Consider the following 16,267-nt stretch of genomic DNA (forward strand, 5'->3'; position numbering starts at 1 on the left):
GCGCTGGTATTCTGCCGAAACCAAAAAGAGTGACTTGAGTGAGAATGGGAAATCGCTTCATTATTAAAAACAAACAAAAAGTCAATCGGCTCTATTCAGTCAGCACGCCACCAATTTATCATGTTATATGAACACGCTGTATAAGAAAGAAAGTATTTTGAAGAAGTCCACTAAGAAAGTATTTTGTTGAGTTTCAAATAAACCTTAAAGTCAAAGTCAAACGATTTATTCAAAATAGGTAATAAATTACTCTTTTTGATAGTCAGATGTTGGATTTGTAAGATATAATATGTATAGTGGTGATAATTATTACGCAAACTTAAAACTAAAGCTACGACGGTTCCAAACGCGCCCAGGTCTGAGAAGAGCCCACAACAAACTCCGCCGGGTATTCTTTTTATTATCACAACTTTAAACTTATTAAAATTATCACATATCTATATATATAAAAGGAAAAGGTGACTGACTGACTGACTGACTGACTGAATGACTGACTGACTGACTGACTGATTTATCAACGCACAGCTCAAACTACTGGACGGATCGGGCTGAAATTTGGCATGCAGATAGCTATTATGACGTAGGCATCCGCTAAGAAAGGATTTTTGAAAATTCAACTCCTAAGGGGGTGAAATAGGGTTTTGAAATTTTGTAGTCCACGCGGACGAAGTCGCGAGCATAAGCTAGTATCATATAAAATATCTTTTCCTCTTTTTTAAGTATATTTATATTAAAATATTAGTATTTTCTATATATATTATATATTAATATATGTATATATATTATGTATTATATATGTACCTGTGTATATCTTTATCTATATATTATTATTAAGGCATTTCTGTGCCTATTAATATACATATTACTTATATTATAATTATTATCTTTATGTTCCCTAACAACTTACGTACACCTTAAACCCAGTTTTCACTAGCCCTTAAATCTTCTTCAACTTAGTTGCCTGGTAGAGATCGCTTCACAGCGATAAGGCCGCTGATTGTATGTTCTTCTTTTACATGTTTCTTTTTGTGTCTTTTCTTTTTGGTGTACAATAAAGAATATTAAACTAAACTATTTTCGTAGCTCCGTGTCGCAAGTGGTTTAGCCGATTTTAAATTTCTAATGGCTCCGCGTGGCCGACATCCCAGTCCCACTCTCTCGAGCGAAGTATGCGCATAATTTGTGTTTGAACACCATCGATCTATCCATATACATGGTGCCTCAGCGCAATGTACTCCCATACAAACACCTCAGGTGTTTTTATGCTAGAACTAGCTTATGCTCGCGACTTCGTCCGCGTGGACTACAAAATTTCAAAACCCTATTTCACCCCCTTAGGAGTTGAATTTTCAAAAATCCTTTCTTAGCGGATGCCTACGTCATAATAGCTACCTGCATGCCAAATTTCAGCCCGATCCGTCCAGTAGTTTGAGCTGTGCGTTGATAGATCAGTCAGACATTCAGTCAGTCAGTCAGTCAGTCACCTTTTCCTTTTATATATATATAGATTCATATCTAAAACAAATTTCTCTTAATGGCGAAACGAAATCAGAAATCTTATCAAAATTAGACGTAAACGTATACTTAGGTCAGATCAAGTGAACTTGAATTCTCCATGTCACATTTATTATAGGTATTATAGGTGTACCTCAAGCGACAATAAAATGGCGAGTTTCCTGGCTTAGCGCGTTGCCAGATGCGGAACTCATCAAGCAGGGAGAGTACGAGTAAGCGAAGCGACGTACCCACTGCCAGATCTCCTGGCTGGACATGGGCTGGTCCATGAGCGCGTTCTGCCAGATGCGGAACAGCATCAGGTAGGCTTTGTCGCGCCCCGAGAACGATGTGAGGAAGTTCTTGTCTCCGATCGTGCATATGAGGATCGCGTTGGGGATCACCTGCAACCAAACGACACTGAAGCATTCCGAAAAACTTTTGGATATTCTAGTGTAACCCCAATTGTACACAAACATATACAAAGACACTCACATATGCACACTTATACGTGCTCATTCACTTACACCCCCACACACACGCACTCACGCACACACAAACACACACACACACACACACACAGATAACATGGACTTCCACGCACATAATATTTTCTTTAGCTCTTTAGCTTAGTTAGTATGTTAGTTAGTATGTAGTTAGCTTTGTACTCACCGAGCTGGAGGCCCTGTTTTCCGAGACACAGTTTCTACTAGTTCGGAAAACAGGTGCACAGTATTGTTTTAGTAAGAATTTTATAATAATTAGTTTTAAGGTACCTACGTGTCAATACTAACAAAAATATGATTTTGTATCTGGTGAAATAAATGATTTTATTTATTTATTTATTTATTATTATTTATTCCGAATGGATATCGGTCAAAATTACTGAAATACTCTGGAGAAAGCTGTGATAGCCTACACTAGGGTTCCATCCTGGGCACAAACTACTAACTTTATGTTAGGAGTTGTGTGCGTTTTTAATCGACTTCCAAAAAAGAGGTGGTTCTCAATTCGGCCCGTTTTTTTAAATGATTTTTTCGAGGTTTCTGGACCGCTTTGCAATTTTTTTTTTACTAGCTGATGCCCGCGACTTCATCCACGTGGACTACACAAATTTCAAATCCCATTTTCACCCCCTTAGGGGTTGAATTTTCATAAATCCTTTCTTAGCGGATGCCTACGTCATAATAGCTATCTGCATGCCAAATTTCAGCCCGATCCGTCCAGTAGTTTGAGCTGTGCGTTGATAGATCAGTCAGTCAGTCACCTTTTCCTTTTATATATTTAGAAGATTAACAGAGGATGTTTATGCGTACAGGCGCTGCGTCAGGAACTTACCAGCGCAGTTTTCTCCTTAGTGATGGCAGTGACGTCCTTCCACTGCAGCATGAGGTTGGTCTCCCAGCCGAAGATGTTCGCGTAGAAGCAGAGGTAGTTCTGCGACGCGTACAGACGCCCGTGCGCCAGGATGTCGCGCTGCAGCGCGCACGAGTAATCTGCACATGTGAAACACTTCGATTTTTGTGAAGATGTTCCTTCTACAACACACTAGACAAGGACTGAAACTGATTTTTTTAAACTAAATACGCATTTGCTATTACACCAGTGCGCTTGCCTGCTATCAGTAAGCCCAGTAGGCGATGATACTAAAGTGGTGCGTGCTTGCCTAGAAGGCGCCTGTTCACTCTTTTTTTGAAGGTCCGAATATTGACATCGGTAGAGAAAACGGAAGCCGGAAGGGCATGCCATATTCTAGCAGTGCGTATTAGAAACAAGGAACCAAATCGCTTCGTATACGAGTCCGTAGAATGATATTAGAAATATCACAAGCTTTACGCTTAATTGCAGGGGAAAGGGGAATATTACTCGGCAATTAACTTGGCTAATGTTCTTTTAAAAAGAAAAAAAAATGTCGTCGCAAAAGTGATTTTATGTTTGCGACGGTATGTCGTTTTGAAACGTTTTCTGACAGACAATTTCTGATGATATGTGACCAACCTTACACAGTTCCTTGTACTACCTTTTATAGAAGATGTGGAGGCGTTTCCATCTTACTTTCTATAGTTTCTCTAAGCCAAGCTCGTGTTCAGGAAGTATGAATATTTTGAAATTTAATAATGTTTTAAACAATGACCGATAGAAAAAATGCAATGCATGGTGCAATTGTGCGAAGCGCGAATACTGACTGAGATTTAAATAGGTCTGACGGCTTATTGCTCGGTCTTTACTGACATGACAGTTATATGGCTTCCCATCTCTCGGCTAAGTACTTAAACCAGTGCTTGTGTACTATAAAGTTATAGTATTATAGAGAATATTGTGGGAAAACCCATTTTCGACAAGAATATTTAGTGGTTCGAGTTCTTTCCTAAAATGCAAATCCATATTTCTAATCATTTCTGATTTCTAATATTTCTAATTTTCTAAAGTTACCGTTATTATAAGTACCGTATAGGTAATTTCAAAAGTTATGGCCCTTGAAAAATCTCTATTTTAGGGCAAATTATGAGACAACTTCGTGCGTAACTAAACATATAAGAAACTAGAAAATTGGACAATTAACAACTTCATCTCACACATTACTTCATAATCATTTCAAATGTCTTTAGTTTGTGTAAAACAATGTTTTCTTTTGCCAAAAATAGGCGTAATTCCAAACGTCGATTTGAACATTCCACTTTCCGTTTACGACTAAAATAATCTTGTATCTCAAGCAAATATCATTTCACCCAGCCTCTCTCGGGGTGAGGTGCGGTTAGAGGGAAAGGGTGCATGACACGCACAGATAACGTTTTTTCCTTCATCTATGGTAACATCACCATTTTAGGCTTCACCCGCCAACGAGTTGTCGCTTCGATGCTCTTAACGAGCGAGAGGTATTACTAGCTGATGTCCGCGTGGAATAAGGTTTTTTAAAAATCCCATGGGAAATCTTTGATTTTCCGGGACAATTACAAAAAAATAAAAACCGACTTCGTTACACAAACACTAAAAATTGAAAAATAATTTAATTTATTACCGAATATATTATGTATACAAGAGTTGATATAGTTCCATAATAATATTTTTTGGTGCCGGTGCCAATTAGCTTCAGCTGCGCGAATCGTCTAGACTTCGAATTTTTATGAGACTCCACAATGGCACCTCATTGGCACCGACCCCAAAAAATATTATTATGGAACTATATTAACTCTTGTATACATAATATATTCGGTAATAAATTAAATTATTTTTCAATTTTTAGTGTTTGTGTAACGAAGTCGGTTTTTATTTTTTTTGTAAAAAAAATTTATTTCACAATTTTTAGTGGCCCCATGGAATTATGCTATGACTGGTTGAAAGTCTACTGTTTACTAAGCTATTACACTGATCGCGAGCAATTTACTCTTATCCGTTGAGGAGTTCCAGTATCTATCTTCGAAGATGTTCATCAGATCTTCACCAAATTGAAATGGGACCAACTTTGAAGTATACCCTTTCAAACAAAAAAAGAATTTTCAAAATCGGTCTAGGCGTTTTCGAGTTATCGGGGAACATACATAAAAAAAAAAAAAAAAAATAAAAAAAAAAAAAAAAGATTCCGACGAATTGAGAACCTCCTCCTTTTTTTGAAGTCGGTTAAAAAGCCTATGTCACTCTCCAGATCTTTAGACCCATGCAAAATATCACGTCACACTTTCGCATTTATAATAAGGGTACTGATTATAGGATAGTTGAAGGAGTGTCGCACCTACCGACAATGAGGCGCTCCTCGTCGGGCAGCTCCTTGAACAGGCGCCGGAAGTCCTCACACTTGCTCTTGTAGGTGGGGTACAGCGAGTTGTACCAGCTCTTCTTCTTCACCCGCGCCGAGCCCGGCCCGTCGCCGACCCGGAGCGCATTTGCTGCACTTAGCTATAGGAAAATCATTTTAATAATAACTAGCTGATCCGCCCCGGCTTCACTTGGGTGGAGGTTAGAAAATTAAGGGGGAGGTTGAATTAAATTTATCTCTACGTAAGAACCATCCTCGTACTTCAAGGAATATTATGAAAAAAGAATTAGCGAAATCGGTTCAGCTGTTCTCGAGATTTGCGATGAGCAACACATTTAGTGATCCATTTTTATATTGTAGAATAAGGTTTTCGACATGTGGCATGTGAAGTCCACTGAAACCAGGTGAAGGAAAACATCGTGAGGAAACCTGCGTGCCTGAGAGATCTCCACAATGTTCTCAGAGGTGTGTGAAGAATCCGCACTTGGCCGGCAGTGCGGACTCTTACCTAAGCCCTTCTCATTCTGAGAGGAGACCCGTGCTCAGTAGTTGGCCGGGGATGAGTTGATCATGATGGTGATATTACATGTTTGTCGTTTGTAGATACAAGTATTTTGTAAGTTACAAAAGGAAATGAAAATTTAAAAGCGTTGCCAAAAATGGGAAATAACATGAAGGCAAACTGATCTATTGTTTACAGAATATTCGGGATGTTGTTGGCAAGGACTGTGTCCTACTTTCTGATATGGTTAAGAATTTATGTTTGCATACCCAACAATATCTGCATTTGCCAAAAGGGGATTTAAAATTTTGGGTAGATTGATACTTACCTACTTCTTTCTAACCTTTCAGAGCCATGTGTGTTAACAATTAAATATTACTCGTTTTACACGAGGAAACGTGCAAATGCATACCTGAGAGTTCTCCATAATATTGTGATCTATGATCTTTCTAATTTCCTTTTGAAATGATGAAAAGTGGATTTACGTGAACGTGCATGAAGTAGGTGGATTCTGCTGAAAATTTATCAATTTCTGTATAGAAAGCAAATAAAAAATATAAAAAGAAACAGCTGAAAACGGCAAGCGGCGCAAGTATGCCTCTCTTATAGAGAGTTACATTTTTGTGCCGTTTGCCGTGGAGACCCTGGGGCCATGGAGTCTTAGTGCTAAAAATTTTTTACGAGACATTTCACCGCGATTAATAGCCTCAACTGGTGACAGAAGGGCTGGCTCATTTTTTGCGCAACGGATCAGCCTGGCTGTCCAGCGCGGAAATGCAGCCAGTATTCTTGGCACCATTCCACGCGGTCATGATTTATATAGTAATTAGATAAAGCTAGCTTTAAGTTTTATTGTATTAAAAAAAAAAAAAAAAGTATATTAATATATGTACTTAAAAAAAATATATATATAAAAAGAATCTGGAGTTCCTTGGGTAGGTACCTTACTGCCTTGGAAGTGAACCACATCAATGCCGAGCGGTATGTCGTTCGGCAGCGAGGAACCCTGCAGCGACGAGTCGCTTTTGTCGCTTCTCTGCGAACAAAACAACAACAGGAATTTTACACTAATAAAAACAAAATCAATGACATCACACCCTAAATATTAATAACTAGAAGATGCCCGCGACTTCGTCCGCGTGGATTTAGGTTTTTTAAAATCCCGTGGGAACTCTTTAATTTTCCGGGATAAAAGTAGCCTATGTCCTTCCCCGGGATATAACCTAACTCTGTACCAAATTTCATCAAAATCGGTTGAACGGTTGGGCCGTGAAAATCAAGCAGACAGACAGACAGACACACTTTCGCATTTATAATATTAGTATGGATTTGATCTGCAGGGCGATTTCGTAAAACCTGCCTCAATCATGATTACAATCTCGAACAACTTTTCTAACAGTAGTTTTTTCAATTTTATCTTATAAAGAAAGTTCTCGCGTCTCAATTATATATTTGGGCAAGTGATTATACGAGAGTGGCCCAGTGGAGAAAAAACTTTTGGAGAAATGAGCGGTTCTACTACGGAGGGTGCCGCAGTTTTAACAGATCTTAAAATAAATGCTAAATTTCTTTTAAACGATACCTTATAGACCTGGGCCTGGATAGGATCTAAGCCTATGTACCTAATACCCAGTGTCTCTATGAGCCCTTTTTAAGTATTTTCTAGCTCTCATGTTATTTTCGGCTTTGGGCCATAGATTTAGATATCACTTCCGTCCGCGTGGATTTAGATTTGTAAAAATTCCGTGGGCACTCTTTAATAATAATAATAATATAATCTTTATTATCAGACATCTTTATTTACAATAATAACTTTAATTTTAGTTCTTTGATTTTCCGGGATAAAAAGTAGCCTATCGCTGTACTAAGTTTCGTCAAAATCGGTTGAACGGATGAGCCGTGCAAGGCTAGCAGACAGACAGACATACACACTTTCGTTTTTATAATATTAGTATGGAAGTATGACTATGGACTAGTAGTAATTGCTCTGATATAGAGACGGACAGAATCTAATTTCACACAAATATACTACTAGAAACAGAAACAAACTTGCAGCTCCTGCCTTCCGCCTCAGGAAAGTCCAAAAGTCATTTGTGGGTATTGGTATTACCTTTTATAAGAAAATCCCGCAAACTATTTTGGACTTACCTTTGCACAAGTTTAAAAAATTTATTAAAAATATGCTCCTGAAAAAAGCATATTACACAATTGAAGATTATCTAAATGATAAAAGAGCGTGGATTTGACCTGCAGCTCGTTCCAGCAACGCACAAGACTGCAAATACTATTTTATACATGGCATAATCTTGTACCTATATCAAATATTTGAAAAGAGCAACCGCCGAGTTTCTTGCTGGTTCTTCTCGGCAGGAAAGGCATTCCGAACCAGTGGTAGATGCATCCGACTATTCGTAAGCACTTGTAAAAGTTTATACGAATAAAAAAGATTTTCATTTTCATTTTCATATACTCGGAGCCCTCAAAAATTTCAAATATCTCTTAATAGTGCGAGCGTGAGGAAGCATGTTCAACGGTTCGGTAGTCATTATCAGTAATGTTATCATTGATGTCAAGATAAAATTATGCTGATAAATAAATGGTTAGGTACACTATCAAAATATGAATATTACATACTAGAATCTAGATGATGCCCGCAGCTTCGCCCGTTTGGATTAGATTTTTGAAAATCCCGTAGAATCTTTTTGATTTTCCGGATTTAAAAGTAGCCTATCTCCGTCTCCGGAATGCAAGCTATCTCTGTACCTCGTCGAAATCGGTTACGCGGATGAGCTTTTACAAATCCCGTGAGAACTCTTTGATTTTTTTGTACAAAAAGTAGCATATGCCCTTCCCCGGGATATAAGCGAACTCTGCACCAAGTTTCTTTAAAGCGGGTGGGCCGTGAAAAGCCAGAAGACATACGCACTTTCGCATTTATATTATTACTAGCTTATGGTCGCGACTTCGTCCGCGTGGACTACACAAATTTCAAACTTCTATATTTTCACCCCCTGGGGTTGAATTTTCAAAAATCCTTTCGTAGCGGATGCCTACGTCATAATAGCTATCTGCATACCAAATTTCAGCCTGATCCGTCCAGTAGTTTGAGCTGTGCGTTGATATATCAGTCAGTCAGTCAGTCACCTTTTCCTTTTATATATTTAGACTAGATGATGCCCGCGACTCCGTCCGCGTGGACGTAGGTTTATTTAAGAATCCCGTGAAAACTCTAGGATTTTCCGGGATAAAAAGTAGCCTATGTCCTTCCCCGGGATGTAAGCTAACTGTGTACCAAATTTCATCAAAACTGTTGGGCCGTGAAAAGCTACCAGGCAGACAGACTGACAGATAGACTTTCGCATTTATAATATTAGTATGGATAATATTATGTTGTATATGTACTCACTTTGTCATTGTCTATGTCCAAGGCGCCGTCCGTGTGTCGAAGGGACGGGGAGGGCGACCGTGACGAGCTTCTGGAAAAATGAACAGTTCCTACATTAATACCGGGAACTCTTTTAGGAAACTCCTACTCTCTCTCTTTGCAGCGCATTGCTCATTGCTGAATATAATAGAATTAAATACAAACAAACTTTTACAAGTGCTTTTGACTCGTGCTGAGGAACGTGACCAGAGTGAACTAGAGTGAGGGAACTCTCGGTTTCCTCCTGTAGGGCGATTTCGTAAAACATGCATCAATCATTATTACAATCTCAATTATTGTAATTGTTTCATGATCAAAGTTGATCAAAATTGTTAATTTTTAAGATGATGTAGTGGTGATAATAATTAATACGTACTTAAAACGAAAGTTACGAGGGTTCCAACCGCGCCCCAGGTCTGAGAAGAGCCCGCAACAAACTCAACCGGGTATTCTTTTTAGTATCACCACTTTACTAGAGTAAAGTGAAGAGAAGTGAGAAGTTTACGAGACTATATGTTTATACAGTTTACTCTCACTGAATTGCAGTTTCGACCTAGTTTGCATACGGACCTCCTTTTAGGGTACCGTTTAATGGCGACATCGCACCGGAAAGCGCAGCGATGGAAAACCTCCCATTAGGTGGACGGACGACATCAGGCGAGTCGCAGGGAGCCGCTGGATGGCGGCGGCGCAAGACCGTGGCGTGTGGAAATCCCTATAAGAGACCTATGTCTAGCACATGACGTCTATCGGTTGATGATGATGATGATATCATTAAGGGAAGGCCTATGTTCACTGTGAGTGTGGACGTCCGCAGGCTGATACGATGATAATGAATATCTTTGTGCTAAATCGTTTAGTTTATCTTGTTATTTCCTACAAACGACAAAAGATACCACCGCAGGCACTTTATCCTTGCAATAAGTAGATTATTATTTTTATTGCACAATAAAAAATGAAACTAATCGGCAATCGCGCAAGAGGTTCCGCCTCTTCGATAAGATGTATACACACAGACAAGACCGCTTGTCAACAGATGAAAATGAAAATGAAAATGAAAATCTTTTTTATTCGTATAAACTTTTACAAGTGCTTACGAATAGTCGTATGCATCTACCACTGGTTCGGAATGCCTTTCTTGCCGAGAAAAACCAGCAAGAAACTCGGCGGTTGCTCTTTTCAAATATTTGATATAGGTACAAAATTATGCCATGTATAAAATAGTATTTGCAGTCTTGTGCGTTGCTGGAACGAGCTGCAGGTCAAATCCACGCTCTTTTATCATTTAGATAATCTTCAATTGTGTAATATGCTTTTTTCAGGAGCATATTTTTAATAGATTTTTTAAACTTGTGCAAAGGTAAGTCCAAAATAGTTTGCGGGATTTTATTATAAAAGGTAATACCAATACCCACAAATGACTTTTGGACTTTCCTGATAACTTCGATATTAAGTGACAGGATTTCCGTTTTGTGAAATAATGCTCGTTCTGGACTCCCCAGAATCATCAACACCAGCGTGGTAGGCCGAGGGGACGTTGGCGTGATGAATTCGATAAGTTTACAGTTACGTGGCCTGAAGAGGCACGGAATAGGAAACGGTGGAAAGATCGGAGGGAGGCCTTTGCCCAGACGTGGGACAGTACAGGCTAATTTAGAATTAAATTCCGTTTGGTACCTCAGATATTCGTCATATGTGTCTGCTGAGGGGCCCGACGTCTCAACACAAGCTGAGTGGCCTACCTGTTCGAGGTGTTGCACTGCTGTACGGATATTGCCTACACCTAGGGTTGCCATCTCTAAAATTTGGCAACCGGGACATGACGCTTTAAAACCACGGATTTTAGAGACCAGAACCCGGATATGTCAACAGGTTTTTTTAAACATTTACAGTGTAATAAAAAACAGTTAAAAATGTCATCAATCAGTTTTTTATTCATTTTCAAACTTTAAAATTAAATTGAGTCAACTTTTATCATCATTTTAAATGTACCTGACAAAACATAATCTTATTACAGTTTGTTAGAAATTGTTTAAATCATTAGTTAGATTTTTTTCATTGTTAAAATAAAACACAAATCACAGTGCGTGTCGCGGGCGGGCGCGCGGCCTAAAACTTTAAATTTTTAATCCCGGACTACAAATGAAGCCCTGAACGGACGCTCCCCGGACGCCCTCTAAACGAGGACAAATCCGGGGAAACCCGGACGTATGGCAACCCTACCTACACATATAATACCTCGAATAAACATTTTTCTATACTATAGGGGCGTGCCCGAGATCGAACCCAAATAGAAAGCCGATGTGGACGACCACGTTATCAGAATCGGAAAACAAATTTAATTTTCATTCATACCAGTAGTTTTCTTGACGTAAGATGAGAGAATGTCCAAAGTTTTTTTTTTACAAAGCAGTCGCAATCAGCGACCGGATAACGTTTCACAAGAGATTCTGGTTAGATTTTCTGTAGTCAGTGATCGAGTTTTTGTGCGCCGCTCCAGCCAGCCGTGACAGTTGACTTCGTACAGTTTTTTAGGGTTCCGTACCTCAAAAGGAAAAACGGTACCCTTATAGGATCACTTTGTTGTGTCTGTCTGTCTGTCTGTCTGTCAAGAAACCTACAGGGTACTTCCCGTTGACCTAGAATCATGAAATTTGGCAGGTAGGTAGGTCTTATAGCCGACATTTGGGGAAAAATCTGAAAACCATGAATTTAGGGTTAGATCACACAAAAAAATTAAATTGTGGTCATGAACTAATAATTAATATTTTCAACTTTCGAAGTGTGATAACTATATCAAGTGAGGTATCATATGAAAGGTCTTCACCTGTGCATTCTAAAACAAATTTTTATTTATTTTTATGTATCATAGTTTTTGAATTATCCTGCAAAATATCGATAACATACCACTGTAGTACGGAACCGTCATTGCGCGAGCCTGATTCACACTTGGCCGGTTTTTTTTTTTGTTCAGGTGCATTAACTTACTCTTTTTTTTCCAACCAAGAAAAATAATTATTTTAAAGTTCTGGAGTCTTCTCACATTTAGATATAACTAGATGACCCGCGTCTACGTGGGTACGGCGTATCACGATCAACCTATAGCCGGCTCACCACTGAGCACGAACCTCCTCTCAGAATGAGAAGGGTTTGGCCATTAATAAATAAATAAATAAATAAACGTTTATTTCAGACCTTCATAGATCCATAGTTTGTTAGTATGTTAGTTACAATTTTTCCTTAAATAGTAAGTTAGTATTGTTAGTTCATTAGTAGGTAGGTACAATTAATTTTATTTTACTGACCCAATAGCTACCGCCACACAGTGGTGTAGTATGGGACAGTCAGGCCTGGCAGCAATTACTTTTAGGATGCCGTTGTCGCTGGTACGTAAGCGCTGCAGGAGAGATGTCGCTTTTTTGCGCATTATGGCAAAAAAGTCACTGGTGTGAGCGTCTGCAAACATTTTAGATGCGCTACAGCGCCACGGCAACCTCAACAGCATCCTAAAAGCGTTATTATATTGAACACGCAGGGCGCTGTAGGCTCGGCGTGTATATGTCACCCATAGTGCACCGGTATAGAAGGACTGACAGAACGCTTTAAATAAGGTTACTTTCACGTCTGCAGTCCACTACGTTGTCCACTACGTTGGCCAAATGAGAATTGGTAGGACTGGCGAGGGAGGGTACGACCGACGAATGAGTATACCTAGGTTTACAGTCCTGATAGTGTTATCGGTGCTTTCAAGGGTTATCGATTTGATTTTGCGGAACAATTACCGTTCACACTGTTCTGATTTACTCCGATAGAACGTAGCTGTTAACTACTAGTTAATACTTACTTTTTAGGGTTCCGTACCTCAAAAGGAAAAACGGAACCCTTATAGGATCACTTTGTTGTCTGTCTGTCAAGAAACCTACAGGGTACTTCCCGTTGACCTAGAATCATGAAATTTGGCAGGCAGGTAGGTCTTATAGCTGACATTTGGGGAAAAATCTGAAAACCGTGAATTTAGGGTTAGATCACACAAAAAAAAAAAATAGCGGTCATGAACTAATAATTAGTATTTTCAACTTTCGAAGTGAGTGACTATATCAAGTGGGGTATCATATGAAAGGTGTTCACCTGTACATTCTAAAACAGATTTTTATTTATTTTTATACATCATAGTTTTTGAATTATCGTGCAAAATGTCGAAAAAATACGACTGTAGTACGGAACCCTCATTGCGCGAGCCTGACTCGCACTTGGCCGGTTTTTATTCACCTCGTTGGTCTAACCTTAAGTTAGTTATGCTCGTTTCCGCGCAGATGGCTCAATTTTGTGGAGAATGGCCAACGTGGCCGATATACGGTATAGGGACGTTATTATTAGAATAATAAAAGGGGCCGAATTGAGAATCTCCTCCTTTTTGGAACTGATCAGTTTTCCCCTCCAATTTTAATATAGGTAGGTACTCGTATCTTCAAGTGAAATACAGTACGCGGCAGAAAGTAATGAACCTTGCTTTTACGAATGACATTTCTGCTTTGTGAGTGACAGAGACAACGCTCTACAAAGCCTAAATGTCATTCTAAATTATGGGGTAATGCTGCTGACATTAATTCTATTTTTGTGCTGCAGAAAAGGGCTGTTCGAGCCATATACAGTATGGGGCCACGAGAGTCGCTGAGAACTAAATTTAGGGAAGTTAAAATTATGACAGTGCATAATCAATATATTTTTGAAAATTTACTGTACGTACATAAAAACATAAATAAATTTAAAAAAAAGTGACTGTCATAATATAAATACTAGAAATAAAAATAAACTTGTAATTCCCGCCTCTAGGCTCAGTAAAGTTAGCAATTCATTTGCTCGTAATTCCATACGTTTCTATAATAAGCTTCCAGAAGACATATTGGAGATGTCTCTCAACAAGTTCAAAGTTTTCATAAAACGTAAACTAATTGAAAAATCCTATTACAATGTAAAGGATTATTTAAATGATAAGCAAGCTTGGGAATGAGTTGCTTAACGACTTTGTGATAGTTCTAATAAGTTTCAATAATTTTGTAAAGTGGTGATAATAATAGAATACCCGGCTGAGTTTGTTGTGGGCTCTTCTCAGACCTGGGCGCGTTTGGAACCCTCGTAGCTTTAGTTTTAAGTTTGCGTTATAATTATCACCACTATATTATCTTACAAATCTAACACTATACCAGACAATCAATAAGAGTAATTTATTACCTATTTTGAATAAATCATTTGACTTTGACTTTGACAAGGCCCATGTACATTACTTTTGGCCGCGTACTGTCATAGGGTCCCGTTGGCACCCTTAGGGTACGGAACCCTAAAAAAGTTGGTTAAAAATTAAAATGCTTTTACTCGTGTCTCTTTTCATATCAGCGTTAGATCAAGCTTTCCACGTATGGGTCACGTATATTTATTCGCTAGACATAACGCAGCCTTGACCCTGTTTCACGGGCTCTTTTGTTGTAGAGCAAGAAATAAAACATAAACACACATCGTCGAGTGCCGCCCTCATGTCTACAAGTCTTGTGGAAACTTGAAAAGCTCAAACGAAAGTTCTAGGGCTCTTAGATGTAAGAGAAATAGAGAGGTCGAATCTGTGTTAATTGGCTTGCTTACTATGAATAAAAATCGGTTAAGAGCGAGTCGGATTTTCGTACCATCGTTACAAGATATTCCGTACCGTTATACTTTTTAATTTGCATGACGGCCATTTTGAAATTTTTATTAGGTACCTAGGTAATTATGACTGACTACCTATTATGGTTCTTGAGATATACCTAGCCCACTGACAGACAGACGGACGAACAGCGGAGGCTTAGTAGGTAATAGGATCCTGTTGGCACTCCTCGGGTACGGAACCCTAAAAAAGCGTTGTTAGGCCTTCTATTCGGTGGGCCCAAGGCCTGATGCCAAGCATGCGTTCAGCAATTAAAATACCACTTGCTTTAACGATATTAGCAATTAAAATAACAGTTGCTTTAACGATATTAGCAATTAAAATAACAGTTGCTTTAACGATATTAGCAATTAAAATAACAGTTGCTTTAACGATATTAGCAATTAAAATAACAGTTGCTTTAACGATATTAGCAATTAAAATAACAGTTGCTTTAAAGGGAAACGCTTTCGAACTTGCATGCCTGAGAATTCTGGAATTGGGAATTCTCCATAATGTTCTCAAAGGTGTGAAGTCTACCAATCCGCACTTAGCTAGGCGTAACCCTTTTCATTCTGAGAGGAGACCCGTGCTCAGTAATGAGCCGGTGATGGGTCGAGTTGAAACAGAGCAGATCAGCAGAGATAGACTTTAGTACGACTTGAACATTATCTTTTGTTTGCCTCAATACCAATTTTTGAATTTAGGACGTTCTGGCTTTTGACCGATAACAATTATTGCATGTTGCATAGGTAAATAATATTATAACAATTGAAATGAGTAATTTATCAAATTTTTACATACCTAAAACATAGATAATAATAAATCGCTTACGCAGGTCTTTAGTTTAATAACGTCGAAACTATGTAACTGTTATAAACAAAACTTGATTGATTGCACTTTGTTACTTTAAAAACTTAAGGGCTCTTTTCCAGACACGCGGCGCGTTGCGCGTCGCGTGGTACGTCGCGCGTCGCGTGGTGCGTTGCGGCGAGCGGTGCGTCACGCGTTCTCCGTTTATGGAGAGGAGTTATCTGCATGCCTTTGGGTAGTTCCGTATTCATCCTATGATGTCCCAACATAGGTATAATGTTTTTCACTCGTCCCAAATTCCTGTCTCAACCGATTAAAATAATTATATTTATTTTCTTAACTCAACCGAAATTACTCATTGCAGAGCAAAAAATGCGAGCATGAAGATATAATTATGTACGGTTATCATAAAAAATATATTTCCAAATGTTTGAACAGACAATTTTTGGTGTCCTTATTAAAAACCCGACCATGTAATCAAGCGCAAGGCTATAAAGTTATACTTGAAGATTAAAGTCAAAATCAAATGATTTATTCAAAATAGGTAACATGTTACTCGTATTGATTGCCAAAATTGTTAATTTGTATAGTGGTGATAATGTA

The 16,267-nt window shown here is 38.7% G+C and overlaps 1 protein-coding gene across 1 annotated transcript in view; it reads right to left on the reverse strand.

Annotated features, from left to right (window-relative positions):
- The window catches only part of LOC117986244 (protein Aster-B-like), a 48,788-nt gene that overhangs the window by 21,107 nt on the left and 11,414 nt on the right, over positions 1-16,267 (reverse strand). Inside the window, exons 3-7 of the mRNA XM_069501959.1 lie at positions 9,157-9,226; positions 6,694-6,786; positions 5,229-5,388; positions 2,833-2,990; positions 1,746-1,898 (exon numbers count right to left, since the gene is read on the reverse strand). Coding sequence (XP_069358060.1) covers positions 1,746-1,898; positions 2,833-2,990; positions 5,229-5,388; positions 6,694-6,786; positions 9,157-9,226 — 634 coding nt within the window. The remainder of the gene's footprint in view (positions 1-1,745; positions 1,899-2,832; positions 2,991-5,228; positions 5,389-6,693; positions 6,787-9,156; positions 9,227-16,267) is intronic.

This window comes from Maniola hyperantus, chromosome 11 (genome assembly GCF_902806685.2).
Source record: "Maniola hyperantus chromosome 11, iAphHyp1.2, whole genome shotgun sequence".
Lineage (NCBI taxonomy): Eukaryota > Metazoa > Arthropoda > Insecta > Lepidoptera > Nymphalidae > Maniola > Maniola hyperantus.